We start from the raw sequence: 14,740 nt of genomic DNA on the forward strand, positions 1-14,740 counted from the left end.
TGGGCGGTGGAGGTGGGAGGCGAGGACCTACCAGGAAAGGAGGGACGACGGCACGGTGCGCCCAGAAAATATCCTCTAGAATTCAGAGTGGAGAGAAAGTTATTGTTGCAAAAATGAAACGGGGAAGGAGAGAGCAAAAGGCAACTCGCACTTGTAAATAAAGCATGTGGTGGATGCAATGTGACTAACATATAGACTTGTTCTGTTCACCATTAATTGGAGTGGACATTTATTCTCTATCAACACAGCCGAAAATCACGCCTTGCCAGAATTTCCCTTGTTTCATGCGATAGATAGTAGGCGATGCAAAGAGTAGAGTTAATTGGCAACTTCCCTGTGTGGGAAGAAGTTAACCAGACAGAGAGAACAACATGCCGATTCTCAATTATCTGCAAACTTCTCCATGCTTAAGTCTTTGATCTTCTATCAAAACTCGCCTACTACTACGCACATCAAGGTGACAGTTTCATAACCACTAACAGCAGAACATTGCTTTAAAGGTAGAGGTAACTAAGCATCGAAAAGGTCATCATAGCTAGAATAAGCATGGATCAGGCTCGCTCTCAGAGGGACGGAGATCATGGACTCAGCCTCTGCGGGTCACGAGGGAAACACGATGCCTTCCGGATGTTGTTCAGTCCGCAGAACAACATGACCACCCTCTCCAACCCGGCCCCGAACCCGCCATGAGGAGGTGTGCCGTACCTGCAACAGTAAGCATTTCTCAAATGAGAATCACATCAAGAGGCAGAGACCTAGCAAATATAACTACATGGTAGGTGCTGCAACACTAAATGATCGCAGACACGGGTTTGTGGATCAACACACCTAAACGATTCGATGTACCACTTGATAGAACTCTTATCGATTCCATGCTCGGCCGCACGTTTGGCCAGCAGCTCGGGTTCATGTATTCTTTGTGCTCCGGAAATTATTTCCTCACCTGTCGAGTAAGCAAGAAGTGCAAAGTTTGTTCAGCAAATTCAACACTTCATCACTGCTCCAACTTCAGGAAATCAGGTAGGAGTACTAGTCAGACACCATAAGATGCAGAGTGTGGAACAGAAACTATCCCCACTGGCACTGATGGTCGTAATGCTAGTATATTCATATATTCAGATGGCCTGAAAAATACTTGCAAGTTGCAACTAAATAAACTAACTAATACATCATAATGGTGTCAGGTAAAGCTTGAGCAATTTTTGTGCTCACCTCGAAGGAAGACATCAAATGAGTTGCTGTACGCTGGGTTGTCATAGCAAGGCATGGTGTAGAAGGGGCGTGCCGCCAAAGGATATCGATAAAGAATGAAAAAATCAGTGTCATACCTACAAATTTTACAGCAAGAGCGAGTTAAGTTAATAGAAAAGACAAAATGATGAAATGAACATAAGCATTGCAGTGTTGACACTTGTACGTACTTCTCCCTAACAAGCTGACCAAGTTTTTTCTCAGCTTCAGTGTTGAGGTCAGCCATAGGCTCGATTTCTGTTCCAGCTTCCTGCCAAGCAAATAAATCACCAATGCTTAATTCTTTTTCTTTTCTTATTATGATGTCATACATCAGGCTGTGTACAGTAGAGTTAAAGTAGCAGTTATATACTGCACGAAAACAGCATAAAATTCAAAACATGTTTGTACCTTCAACATTTGTATTCCTTCCTCGTAACTGAGCCTCAAGGTACTCTCTAGGTACTGCAGGAATTAACACAATGTGAGTCGCCATTTCAGCTACAAAACCCAGATATTGTAACATTACTGGAACCACCAATCAATAAGAAGCAACAAATATTTTACCTTCACTGGTTCAAACGGATACTGCCTATTAATTGCCTCAAGTTCCGTCTTGCAATTTTCATTCAAGTGTCTGAACAATTCTACAAATAATCCATCCACAATATCGCAAACCTGTTTAAAGAAACAAGTTCAGCCATTGCCGTGTTTGTAAATGAAGAAGAGCACTCTACCAAACTTGCTCACCTCAAAGTAGTGCCTCATAATCTCCATTTCAGCGTCCAAACCAACAAACTCACACAGATGCCTATGTGTGTTGGAATCTTCAGCTCTAAACACAGACCCAACCTCAAAGACACGACAGAACCCACCACAGATAGCCATCTGCTTGTGCAGCTGAGGCGATTGTGCTAAACAGGCACACTTGCCATTCTTATATTCAAGTTTGAATACTGCTGCTCCACCTTCACTTGACCCTGAAATCAGCTTCGGAGTGTGGATGCTAATAAAGTCTTTTGACGACAGATATTCCCTGAATTTCTGCGAGTATCAAACAATGGTAAATACTTTACTAACCAGCTGGAAAAAAAATCACATGCTGCAGAAATGAATATAAAATAAATCCCTGGAGCCTTGACAAAACAGCTCTTGTAAATGCATATGCATTGGCTTGACAAATCCATATTCGATGCAGAATGTTAAACTCAATCTGATCATTAGTGTAATCAGACAGAATTGTATGGCATGCATTGCAGGCATCACATTAGGATCACTGAATCGATCAGTATCTGAAACAACTTAAAAGTCCAGCACAGTACTCAATGCAGGCTTGTTTTGCTGGTACAAAATGATCACAGGTTGAGACTCAAAGGTTTTATTTTTTCTAGAATACGCACAAAAATATCACTGAAATCCCCACGCAGCAGCCCAGCCAATGCCACGCTTTGGCCCAACGACTCAAAGGGTTCACCAGATCAGATACGTTTAATTCAGTGTCGAAGTAGAATATCTTATCTAAGCTACACAACATATTACTACATAACATGGTATGTTTAGTTCTGCAAACTCAATTCATGAACACATCACTGATAGCAGCAGTCCTAAAAGCAAGCAAGAACAAATACCGACGTTTTCAACTTGATGCTGTACACGGAAAACGGCTTGACCCGCCGCCGTGCGCAGGTCAATAACTCGATAGTCCAAGCGTGTGTCCTGACCAACGCAGGGAAGTGGCACCCCCTTCTGCAAAACAACAAGATCCCATCAGCTGAACCCAGATATCATCATCGTCGGAGAATTTATTGGAGCAACAACAAAACTGTGTCCTCCTCCTTCATGCGTTCAAAGAGGAGCAGGCAAGCAAATACGCAGATTGTGCAGACTGACATACTGCTTCAGCTTTTGCAAACTCCTCCGCACTCCGGCCGGCATCCTCCACGCTGATCGGTAGCTTCGGGGCGGCCCTGCTGATGCAGTAGAGCTTCCTCACCTGAATCTCCACCTGCCGGCCATCAAACGGGGATCACAAAATCAAAATAACTCCTGTAGTTTGTATGTCAGCTGACAACTCGAACAGACAGACAAAGATGAGCTACGGCAGAAAGAAACCTCTCGCACTGTGGTGTATCTGAGGGGGTTGTCGAGGAGGGCGACGGCGCCCTCCACGACGACGATCGACTCCTTGGGGAGGGACAAGGCGAAGAGCATCATCTGGGCGCTGCCGGCGAGCACGCACTGCACGGTGCTCATCCCCCGCCGCAGCTCGATAAAGGCCACGTTCTTGGTCTTGGACCCGCGGTAGACCGCCTGCGCCCACGCGCGGACCAGCACGGAGCGGCCGGCGGCGGCCTTGTCGAGGCGGCCGATCTCGGCCCACGGTCCGTCGGGGACCGCCGCGGGGAGGATCTCCCCGGGGAGGACGTCGCCGTAGTTGGCCGCCGAGGGGTCGTCCTCGGCGGCGGAGGGCTGCTGCTGCTTCTGCTGCCCGTGCTCCGGCGAGGGGTCCTCGGCGGCGGGCTTCTGCTGCTGCGCGTACTTGGCCGTCTTCTCGGCCTTCCGGGCGTTCCTCTTCCGTTGTTTATTGCTGACGGTGGCTGCGGGGACGCCCGCTTCGGGGGCGGGCGGCGGTCTCTCGGGCTCGGAAGACATCACGTCGTCGCCGGCGGGGAGGAAGCGAGCGGTGGAGCAAGGTTGCGTGGGCGACGGCGGCGGGCGGAGGCTTTAGGCGTGCTTCTATGCTACTGGGATTATATATATACTGTATATACAGGCCCAAATAGCTCGTTCGGGTATCGTGGCGGCTACGTTCGCGCGTCGTTCCGTGGCGGCCACGGTCTTGACTCACTCCCCAGCCGGATCAAGTTCCTGACTATACCTGGCCAAACCTCGGGCTGGGCCGGGCTTCGGGACGGCCCTAGCCAAACCCGAGACAAAAAACACAGGCCTGGGCCCGGCCCGGCCATCGGGCCTGGTTTTTAGGCCCGAGCCCAGCCCGAACACGTAAAATCCCGACGGGCCTCGGGCCGGACCCCTTAAAAAATTGCAAAAACGATGGGTCCGCGTCATTGGGCTCAAAATCTAGGTCCGAACCCGGCCCGAGAGCAGCGCCGGGCCGGGCTGGGTCGGGCTTTTTCGGGCCAGGGCTTCCCATGGCCTGGACTATTTCCGACTTTGTGCTCGGGTTCGTATCCAGCGACATCCTGAGCTGTTTGGTTAATGGAAACGATGATCTACGTCTAAAAAAAACTAAAATCTAAAAAGTGTGTGCACACGTTTTCGTTGTATCGAGCGGCCGCACTACGCGACGACGGCTCAGATCGATAAGGAAACCGGTCCATCTGTCTCCCTACAAAAAGGGAAAGGAAAAGACCTTATCCACTCTGTCGTCTTCCTCACCTCGGTCCCCTTTTCCTCGTCTCCGTTCGATGCAGAGCTGAGATCCCAGCGCTAAAGGCGAGAGGAGCACGCCGACGTTGATGGCCGGCGGTTCGAGTACGGGGACCAGAGGATGAGAGGAGAGCCTGGAGCAGGTAGGCCATGAAGCTGTAGCGGTGGTGATGGCCATGGCTGTAAGTGCATCTAGTGCCACCCCTAGTTGGTTTTGGAGTATTGACGACAAACTTGGTTGAGGTACTAATGTGTTTGTGAGAATTGCAGGATAACACAAGTAGTAGTCCCATATTGATTCGGTTTACCTACCAGAGATGACTCCTAAAAATGTGTGAAGACATTAAAGACAATGGTGGCCTGTGAAAAGATTCACATTTAAAGACTATAACATGAGAAGACATCGTATGAAGACCATGAAGTACGAAGACATAGTTGTTTCGTAGTTTCATTTTCTTCTTTGTTGAGTCATAGGAACCACCGCACTGTTAAGTGAGGTCCAAGTGAACAAAGTCAGAGTGACTGATGTGATGCTCAACCAAATCCTATGTCTTCGAGCGAAGACTATGAGAGCAAATCTTATCCAAAGCTGGATGAGCCAGCTTAACTTATAGTCCAAGTCAAGCTGCCGCGTGTGTTTGAAATCTGACCGTTGGACACGTGTCAGTTCCTTAGTAACCCAGGGTCATTTTAGACAAATCAGGTCGAGTTGTCTCCTAGCTATAAATAGCCCACCCCCTACACCATAAATTGGTGGCTGCTCAGAGTTAGTGCACGGCTTTTGTCGTTTGAGAGCAACCCACCTTCGAAGCATTTGAGAGAGAGATCCTTATGAGGACAAAACCCAAAACACACAGAGCCAAAGAGTGTTAGGCATCACTGAAGTCTTCCTGTCTGCGTGACCTGAAGACTTGTTACACTTGAGGACTGTGAATCTTCCAGCCGGTTAGGCGTCGCGTTCTAAGCGTCCAAGAGTCATTGTGGATGGCCGGTGAACGAAGTCTGTGAAGGTTTGAAAGTCTACCTTGAAGACTTACCAGAGTGATTGGGCGAGGACTGTGTGTCCTTAGCTCAAGGGGAATAAGGTGAAGACACGGTCTTCTGAGTTGAATCTCAGCCTCCCTAACCAGGCGTATAGTTGTCACAGCAACTGAAACTGGTCTACTAAATCCTTGTCTTCATCAAGCTACTGGTTCTATCCTTTACTTCCCTTTTCTTTGCAGTTTGTCTTCATGAAGTCATTGCATGCCTGTATGATTTGATTGACTTCACTAAGTGAAGACTCTTTACTGTTTGGCTTCATACTATCTTCCATCTTGATCCATACTACCTAGCTACTGATAGTCTTCGTGTTTTCACTTCATTGCTTACTTGACTATGGCTTTCCTAGTGTAGTCTACCTTCCGCTGCATATCAATAGGTTTATTTCTATCGTTTGTCTTCAAAGCCCCCCGTGTTTTGAAGACTTTCATAAAAATCGCCTATTCACCCCTCCTCTAGTCGATAACTAGCACTTTCAATTAGTATCAGAGTAAGGTGCTCCCTTGTTCTATGTGATTCGGTTTAACCACCTGGAGTTTTAGCATATCGACTGCAGGGACAATCAAGGTTTCCGCTGCGTGCCCCATTTTCGATGGTCATGATTATCCCCGATGGAAGGATATGAGGAGGAAGCGCCTTCTAACTATGGACAGTGAGCTTTGGACTGTCACAGAGATTGGTCTCACCGATTTATGCAAGATGGCGCGTGCTGATGATATTCAGAAGTACACCCTTCTGGATATGAAGACGAAGGCTGTTATATGCTCCTGTCTATCAAGAGACGAGTTTAGGTGCGTCATGCATCTATGCAATGCAAAGCTTATATGGGACCGGATCTCCGACGTCTATGAAGGTCATCGAACATGTCAGGACCCATGGTTCCTCAAATTCAAGGAGTCTCTCAAAACGATGACTCCCGAACCTGAGCCAACTTCTCCCACCTACTACTTCATGGCACGTGGTGCCGAGATAAACTCACGCGATGCTTACTTTCAAACTTCAAGTGAAGATGACTCTGAATGTGAATCTAAACCTAGCTACAAAACACTTTCTAAAATTGCAACAGAACAACAAAATGCTATGGAACATATTCAAACGTTGCTAGACAAAAGCAATGACCTGTTGGATGCGGAAATGACTCGAACTCAGTCCTTAATTGAAGACATTAAAAGTTTTCATGTTAAGTATGAGGAACTTGAAAGTCGTCATGAAACGCTCTCAACTACTCATGGAAAGCTCTCCTATGATTATTTTCAAAGGAAGCAAGAGCTTGAAAACTTGAGATCGGCTCATGAAGATTTTTAAAAGGAGAACGAGTCACTCCGTGCTCAACAGATCAGTTCCTCTCAGGAAGACTTTGAGCCACCATGTTTAAAATGTGTTAAGCATGATAATGCTGCTTCTGTTGCTGGATGTGCTACTGCTACTACTGTTGCTATGTCTTCAACTGCTGATATGGAGACTAACCCTTCTTCTGAGGATACCACTACTATTTCTGATGAGAATGCCAGGTTGAAGACATTGCTTGAAACAGGGATGTACAAAAGTCTCAAAGGGCATCAGACATTGTGTGATGTCCTCAAGAAACAGATTCTAAACCGAAACCCTCGAAAAGAGGGTGTTGGGTTCGAGAGGAAAATGAATTTTGATGGTTCCTACTGGAAGCCTGAGCAGTACCCCAAAACCACATAGATTGATGCAAAGGGACCTTCAGTGGATCCATCTACCTTATCCGGCTTCACTTGTGCTAACCCTATTATCATTGATGAATCCTTTGATGCAAACTATAAACTATTTAAGAAGCAGAATGGTGAGGTGTTTGTTAGGTATATTGGTACTAACTGCAAGAATGGACCCCCTTTGAAGAAGATCTAGATGCCCAGGAGTTGTCTTGAAAATCTTCAGGTGAATGTCATCATGACACCACCTGGGAAGAAGACAAACCCCAGACCAAAGGCTTCATATGGTCCAAAAGCTTCATACATACAGAGGACTACCAGAGTCACCCTAACGGAAATGTTTTGCAGGGAAACCATACTCAGACTTATGAATATGAGCGTGCTTCGCCAAATCGCTATGTTCATAAGACCAAGAACTATTCTGCGTATTCTTATGAGTATTATTCTTCTCATGCAAGGCTATTTGCTAGGGCTCCAAAGCCAAAGTTCTCGGATGCTGCACTTAGACTCATTGCTTCTAAGCCATCCCTAAAGATGTGGGTGGTTAAGAAAAATTAACTCTCTTTTGCAGGGCAAGGTCTCCAGCTGAAAATCAAAGGCGTCTGATGCTTATGCTGGGGACCTAAAACATCTTGTGGGGCGCAAGATAAAATGCCCAAATGGTCTTACTATGTATTTTGTTCCTGGATTCCTTGACAATCATCCCATCTGCCCCAACCAGGATCTGAACTTTGATAATATGCTTGTTCGTCAAATGTTTATGCTTCACATTTTCCTTGGTGAAGCCTATCCCCCTAACTGCACTATAGGGTACGATACCAAAGGCTTCTGAGTGGATTATGGACAGTGGATGCACTAATCACATGACTGGTGATCGAAGTCTTCTCATGGACTCAACCTTACGTCCATCTGACAAGAGTCACATCACATTTGCTGACACTGGTAAAAGCAAGGTATTGGGTCTAGGTAGAGTTGCAATCTCAAAGGATCAGCACATGGATAAAGTGATGCTTGTTGAATCCCTTGGTTTCAACTTAATGTCTGTCTCAATGCTTTGTGATATGAATATGGTAGTGATATTTGGAAAATATCGTTGCCTTGTGCTTATGGAATCTTATAAATCTCTAGTCTTTGAAGGGTACCGAAAAGATGGTCTATACATGGTAGATTTCTCAGCAGGACCACAGTTGGCCATATGTCTTCTAGCAAAAGCTTCAGAGTGTTGGCTCTGGCATCGGAGGCTAGGGCATCCTGGCATGAGGAACTTATACACTCGCGAAGAAGAAGCATGACGTAGGCATCGAGGGCGTCAAGTTCAAGAAAGATCATCTGTGTGGTGCCTGCGAAGCTGGAAAGATGACTAGGGCCAAGCATCCTCGAAGACAATCATGACTACATCACGTCCCTTCGAGCTACTTCACATGGACTTATTCGGCCCTACTCACTACTCTACTCTTACTACCACTGCTTGCCTCTATGGTTTTTTCATTGTTGATGATTACTCGAGATATACATGGGTGCATATAATCCTCTACAAGAATGAAGTGCAGGATGTCTTCAGGCGATTCTCCAATCGTGCCATGACGAACTATGGTATTAAGATCAAGCACATCAAAAGTGACAATGGCACAGAGTTCAAGAACACTGGCCTCGACACTTATCTTGATACCTTGGGCATCACTCATGAGTTCTCAACTTCATACACACCTCAGCAGAATGGCATCATGGAGCGCAAGAACAGAACCCTCATTGAGATGTCTCGGACGATGCTTGATGAGTACAAGACTCCAAGGAAGTTCTGGCCTGAAGCCATTGATACTGCATGCCATGTCATCAACCGTGTTTATCTCCACAAGCTTCTAAAGAAGACATCATATGAGATACTAACTGGTAAGAAGCCAAACATAAGCTACTTCAGAGTATTTGGTGCTAGGTGTTGGATCAAGGGTCCACATCACACTTCCAAATTTGCACCGAAAGCACATGAAGGTTTTAGCTTGGTTACGGAAAGGATTCGCACTCCTACAGAGTCTTCAACCTCTTTTACTATAAAGTGGTTGAAACTGTGGATGTGCGGTTCGATGAAACTAACGGCTCGCAAAGAGAGCACCTGCCAAATGTGCTAGATGAAGTCTCACCAAGTGAATCCATCAAGCTTATGGGTACTGGAGAAATCATACTTTCAGAGGCTCAGGCTAAAGAAGAACTCATCATTTCTGCACCTAATCAACCAGAAGATAATGCTCAGCTTGAAGTCAATGCCGATAATGAAGACAATGATCGGCAAGACCAAAGTCTTCGTCCAGTTCATCCTCGTGTTGCGAATGAAGTGCAGATTGAGAAGATAATCGATAGCATCAATGCACCTGGTCTGCTCACTCGTTCAAGAGCAACACAGCTAGCAAATTTTTGTGGGCGCTTTGCATTTGTCTCTATATCTGAACCCAAGAAAGTTGTTGAAGCCTTCATGGAACCTGAGTGGATTCAAGTGATGCAAGAAGAGCTTCAACAGTTCGAGCTGAAAAATGTGTGGGAATTAGTTAAGCGTCCTGACCCTCGCAAGCATAACATCATCGACACCAAATGGATCTATCACAACAAACAAGATGAGCATACTCAAGTTGTAAGAAACAAGGCTCGTCTCGTTGCTCAAGGTTACACTCAAGTAGAAGGAATTGACTTCGATGAAACCTTTTCTCCAGTGGCTAGGCTTGAAGCCATTCACATACTACTAGCGTATGTCAACCATCACAACATCCTCCTATAACAAATGGATGTGAAGAGTGCTTTTCTGAATGGCAAGATTGAAGAAGAAGTGTATGTTGCACAACCACCTGTCTTTGAAGACCCAAAACATCCTGACACGATATACAAGCTCAACAAGACATTGTATGGCCTCAAACAAGCCCCTCGCGCTTGGTATGACACACTCAAAGACTTCCTAAAGAGCAAAGGCTTCAAACCTGGTTCACCAGATCCTACACTTTTCACGAAGACATATGATGGAGAACTGTTTGTGTGCCAAATCTATGTGGATGACATTATCTTCGGCTGCACCAACAAGAGATACAGTGATGAGTTTGGATACATGATGCAAGAGCAATATCAGATGTCCATGATGGGTGAGCTGAAATTCTTCCTAGGTCTTCAAATCCGTCAGCAGAGCGACGACATCTTCATATCAGAAGAGAAATACCTCAAAGATTGCCTGAAGAAGTTTGGAATGCAAGACTGCAAAGGATACACGACGCCAATGCCAACCAAAAGTCATCTGGGCCCCGACGACAATGGTAAAGAGTTTGATCAAAAGGTATACTGATCCATGATTGGTTCTTTACTCTATTTATGTGCATCTAGGCCAGATATAATGCTTAGCGTTCGCATGTGTGCCCGATTCCAAGCGGCACCAAAGAAGTCGCATCACTTAGCTGTGAAGTGAATTCTTCGGTATTTGGTTTACTGATGTCTACTACACAACCTTCTTCTTGTAGACGTTGTTGGTGTTGGGGAACGTAGCAGAAATTCAAAAATTTTCCCTACGAATCACCAAGATCTATCTATGGAGAGACCAGCAACGAGTAGAAAGAGAGGAGAGTTTGCATCTACATACCCTTGTAGATCGCTAAGCGGAAGCGTTCAAGTGAACGGGGTTGATGGAGTCGTACTCGTCGTGATTCAGATCACCGATGATCAAGTGTCGAACGGACGGCACCTCCGCGTTCAACACACGTACAGCCCGGTGACGTCTCCCACGCCTTGATCCAGCAAGGAGAGAGGGAGAGGTTGAGGAAGACTCCATCCAACAGCAGCACAACGGCGTGGTGGTGGTGGAGGAGCGTGGCAATCCCGCAGGGCTTCGCCAAGCACCAACGGGAGAGGAGGAGGTGTCACAGGAGGGAGGGAGGCGCCAAGGGCTCAGGTCTGGATGCCCTCCCTCCCCTCCACTATATATAGGGGCAGGGGAGAAGGGGGAGGCGCAGCCTTGCCCCCTACTCCAAGAAAAAGGGTGCGGCCAAGAGGGCACCTCGGAGGTGCCTTCCCCCTCGAGGACTCTTCCCTCTAGGGTTCCCTAGGCGCATGGGCCTCTTGGGGCTGGTGCCCTTGGCCCATGTAGGCCAAGGCGCACCCCCTACAGCCCATGTGGCCCCTCGGGGCAGGTGGCCCCACCCGGTGGGCCCCCGGGACCCTTCCGGTGGTCCCGGTACAATACCGATGACCCCGAAACTTGTCTCGATGGCCGAAACAGGACTTCCTATATATAAATCTTTACCTCCGGACCATTCCGGAACTCCTCGTGACATCCAGGATCTCATCCGGGACTCCGAACAACATTCGGTAACCACATACAAGCTTCCTTTATAACCCTAGCGTCATCGAACCTTAAGTGTGTAGACCCTACGGGTTCGGGAGACATGCAGACATGACCGAGACGTTCTCCGGTCAATAAGCAACAGCGGGATCTGGATACCCATGTTGGCTCCCACATGTTCCACGATGATCTCATCGGATGAACCACGATGTCAAGGACTCAATCGATCCCGTATTCAATTCCCTTTGTCTAGCGGTATTTTACTTGCCCGAGATTCGATCGTCGGTATCCAATACCTTGTTCAATCTCGTTACCGGCAAGTCACTTTACTCGTTCCGTAACACATCATCCCGTGATCAACTCCTTGGTCACATTGCGCATATGATGATGTCCTACCGAGTGGGCCCAGAGATACCTCTCCGTTTACACGGAGTGACAAATCCCAGTCTCGATCCGCATAAAACAATAGATACTTTCAGAGATACCTGTAGTGCACCTTTATAGTCACCCAGTTACGTTGTGACGTTTGATACACCCAAGGCACTCCTACGGTATCCAGGAGTTACACGATCTCATGGTCAAAGGAAGAGATACTTGACATTGGCAAAGCTCTAGCAAATGAACTACACGATCTTTTGTGCTAGTCTTAGGATTGGGTCTTGTCCATCACATCATTCTCATAATGATGTGATCCCGTTATCAACGACATCCAATGTCCATAGCCAGGAAACCATGACTATCTGTTGATCACAACGAGCTAGTCAACTAGAGGCTCACTAGGGACATATTGTGGTCTATGTATTCACACGTGTATTACGATTTCCGGATAATACAGTTATAGCATGAATAAAAGACAATTATCATGAACAAGGAAATATAATAATAATACTTTTATTATTGCCTCTAGGGCATATTTCCAACAGTCTCCCACTTGCACTAGAGTCAATAATCTAGTTCACATCGCCATGTGATTAACACTCACAGGTCACATCGCCATGTGACTAATACCCAAGAGTTTACTAGAGTCAGTAGTCTAGTTCACATCACTATGTGATTGACACTCAATGAGTTTTTATGTTTGATCATGTTGCTTGTGAGAGAGGTTTTAGTCAACGGGTTTGAACCTTTCAGATCCGTGTGTGCTTTACAAATCTCTATGTCATCTCCTAGATGCAGCTACCACGCTCTATTTGGAGCTATTCCAAATAACTGTTCTACTTGGAGCTATTCAAAATTGTTGCTCCATTATATGTATCCGGTATCTCTACTCGGAGCTATCCGGATAGGTGTTAAGCTTGCATCGACGTAACCTTTACGACGAACTCTTTTACCACCTCCATAATCGAGAAAATTCCTTAGTCCACTAGTTACTAAGGATAACTTTGACCGTTGTCCTGTGAGCCATTCTTGGATCACTCTTGTACCCCTTGACTGACTCATGGCAAGGCACACTTCAGGTGCGGTACACAGCATAGCATACTGAAGAGCCTACGTCTTAAGCATAGGGGACGACCTTCGTCCTTTCTCTCTATTCTGCCGTGGTCGAGCTTTAAGTCTTAACTTCGTACCTTATAACTCAGGCAAGAACTCCTTCTTTGACTGGTCCATCTTAAACACCTTCAAGATCATGTCAAGGTATGTGCTCATTTGAAAGTATTATTAAGCATTTTGATCTATCCTTATAGATCTTGATGCTCAATGTTCAAGTAGCTTAATCCAGGCTTTCCATTGAAAAACACCTTTCAAATAACCCTATATGCTTTCTAGAAATTCTACGTCATTTCTGATCAACAATATGTCAACTACATATATTCATCAGAAATTCTATAGTGCTCCCACTCACTTCTTTGGAAATACAAGTTTCTCATAAACTTTGTATAGACCCAAAATCTTTGATCATCTTATCAAAGCGTACATTCCAACTCCGAGATGCTTACTCCAGTCCTTAGAAGGATCGCTGGAGCCGGCATACCTTTTAGCATCCTTAGGATCGACAAAAACTTTCTGATTGTATTACATACAACTTTTCCTCACGAAAACTGGTAAGGAAACTCGTTTTGATATCCATCTGCCAGATTTCATAAATACAGCTAATGCTAACATGAATCCGACGGACTTTAAGCATCGCTACGGATGAGAAAATCTCATCGTAGTCAACTCCTTGAACTTGTGAAAAACTTTTCGCCACAAGTCGAGCTTCATGGACGGTGACATTACCATCCACGTCCGTCTTCTTCTTAAAGATCCATTTATCTTAATGGCTTGCCGATCATCGGGCAAGTCCACCAAAGTCCATGGATCCGTTCTCAGATTTTATGGCCTCGAGCCATTTATCGGAATCCGGGCCCACCATCGTTTCTCCATAGCTCGTAGGTTCATTGTTGTCTAGCAACATGACCTTCAAGACAGGATCACCTTACCACTCCGAAGTAGTACGTGTCCTTGTCGTCCTACGAGGTTTGGTAGTGACTTGATCCGAAGTTTCATGATCAATATCATAAGCTTCCACTTCAATTGGTGTAGGTGCCACAGGAACAACTTCCTGTGCCCTACCACACACTAGTTGAAGAGACGGTTCAATAACCTCATCAAGTCTCCACCATCCTCCCACTCAACTCTTTCGAGAGAAACCTTTCCTCGAGAAAGGACCCGATTCTAGAAACAATTCATATTGCTTTCGGATCTGAATTAGGAGGTATACCCAACTGTTTTGGGTTTCCTATGAAGATGCATTTTATCCGTTTTGGGTTCGAGCTTATCAACCTGAAACTTTTTCATATAAGCGTCGCAGCCCCAAACTTTTAAGAAACGACAACTTAGGTTTCTAAACCATAATTCATACGGTGTCATCTCAACGGAATTATGCGGTGCCCTATTTAAAGTGAATGTGGTTGTCTCTAATGCCTAACCCATGAACGATAGTGGTAATTTGATAAGAGACATCATGGTACGCACCATATCCAATAGGGTGCAACTATGATGTTCGGACACACCATCACACTATGGTGTTCCAGGCGGTATTAATTGTGAAACATTTTCCACAATGTCTTAATTGTGTGCCAAAACTCGTAACTCAGATATTCATCTCTAT

General features: G+C 45.9%; 1 protein-coding gene across 1 annotated transcript; it reads right to left on the reverse strand.

Annotated features, from left to right (window-relative positions):
* Positions 1–313: 313 nt before the first annotated feature.
* LOC119297784 (aspartate--tRNA ligase 2, cytoplasmic-like) lies at positions 314–3,918 on the reverse strand. Its single transcript, XM_037575433.1, has 10 exons — positions 3,343–3,918; positions 3,125–3,235; positions 2,863–2,976; positions 1,981–2,274; positions 1,798–1,908; positions 1,642–1,695; positions 1,422–1,501; positions 1,213–1,328; positions 829–943; positions 314–705 (listed from the first exon to the last, which is right to left on the reverse strand). The coding sequence occupies exons 1-10, from the start codon at positions 3,880–3,882 to the stop codon at positions 579–581; spliced, it is 1,662 nt and encodes a 553-aa protein (XP_037431330.1). The 5' UTR covers positions 3,883–3,918; the 3' UTR covers positions 314–578.
* Between the last annotated feature and the right edge of the window lie 10,822 nt (positions 3,919–14,740).

This window comes from Triticum dicoccoides, chromosome 5A, assembly GCF_002162155.2.
Source record: "Triticum dicoccoides isolate Atlit2015 ecotype Zavitan chromosome 5A, WEW_v2.0, whole genome shotgun sequence".
NCBI lineage: Eukaryota > Viridiplantae > Streptophyta > Magnoliopsida > Poales > Poaceae > Triticum > Triticum dicoccoides.

Excerpts from the sequence above, each read along its gene's own strand:
- LOC119297784 (XM_037575433.1), bottom strand. The coding sequence starts at position 3,882 with ATGTCTTCCGAGCCCGAGAGACCGCCGCCCGCCCCCGAAGCGGGCGTC. Across the intron at positions 1,696-1,797 it reads ATCCGTTTGAACCAGTGAAG|TACCTAGAGAGTACCTTGAG; the intron begins GTAAAATATTTG and ends TAATTCCTGCAG. Across the intron at positions 1,502-1,641 it reads AAGGAATACAAATGTTGAAG|GAAGCTGGAACAGAAATCGA; the intron begins GTACAAACATGT and ends TTTGCTTGGCAG.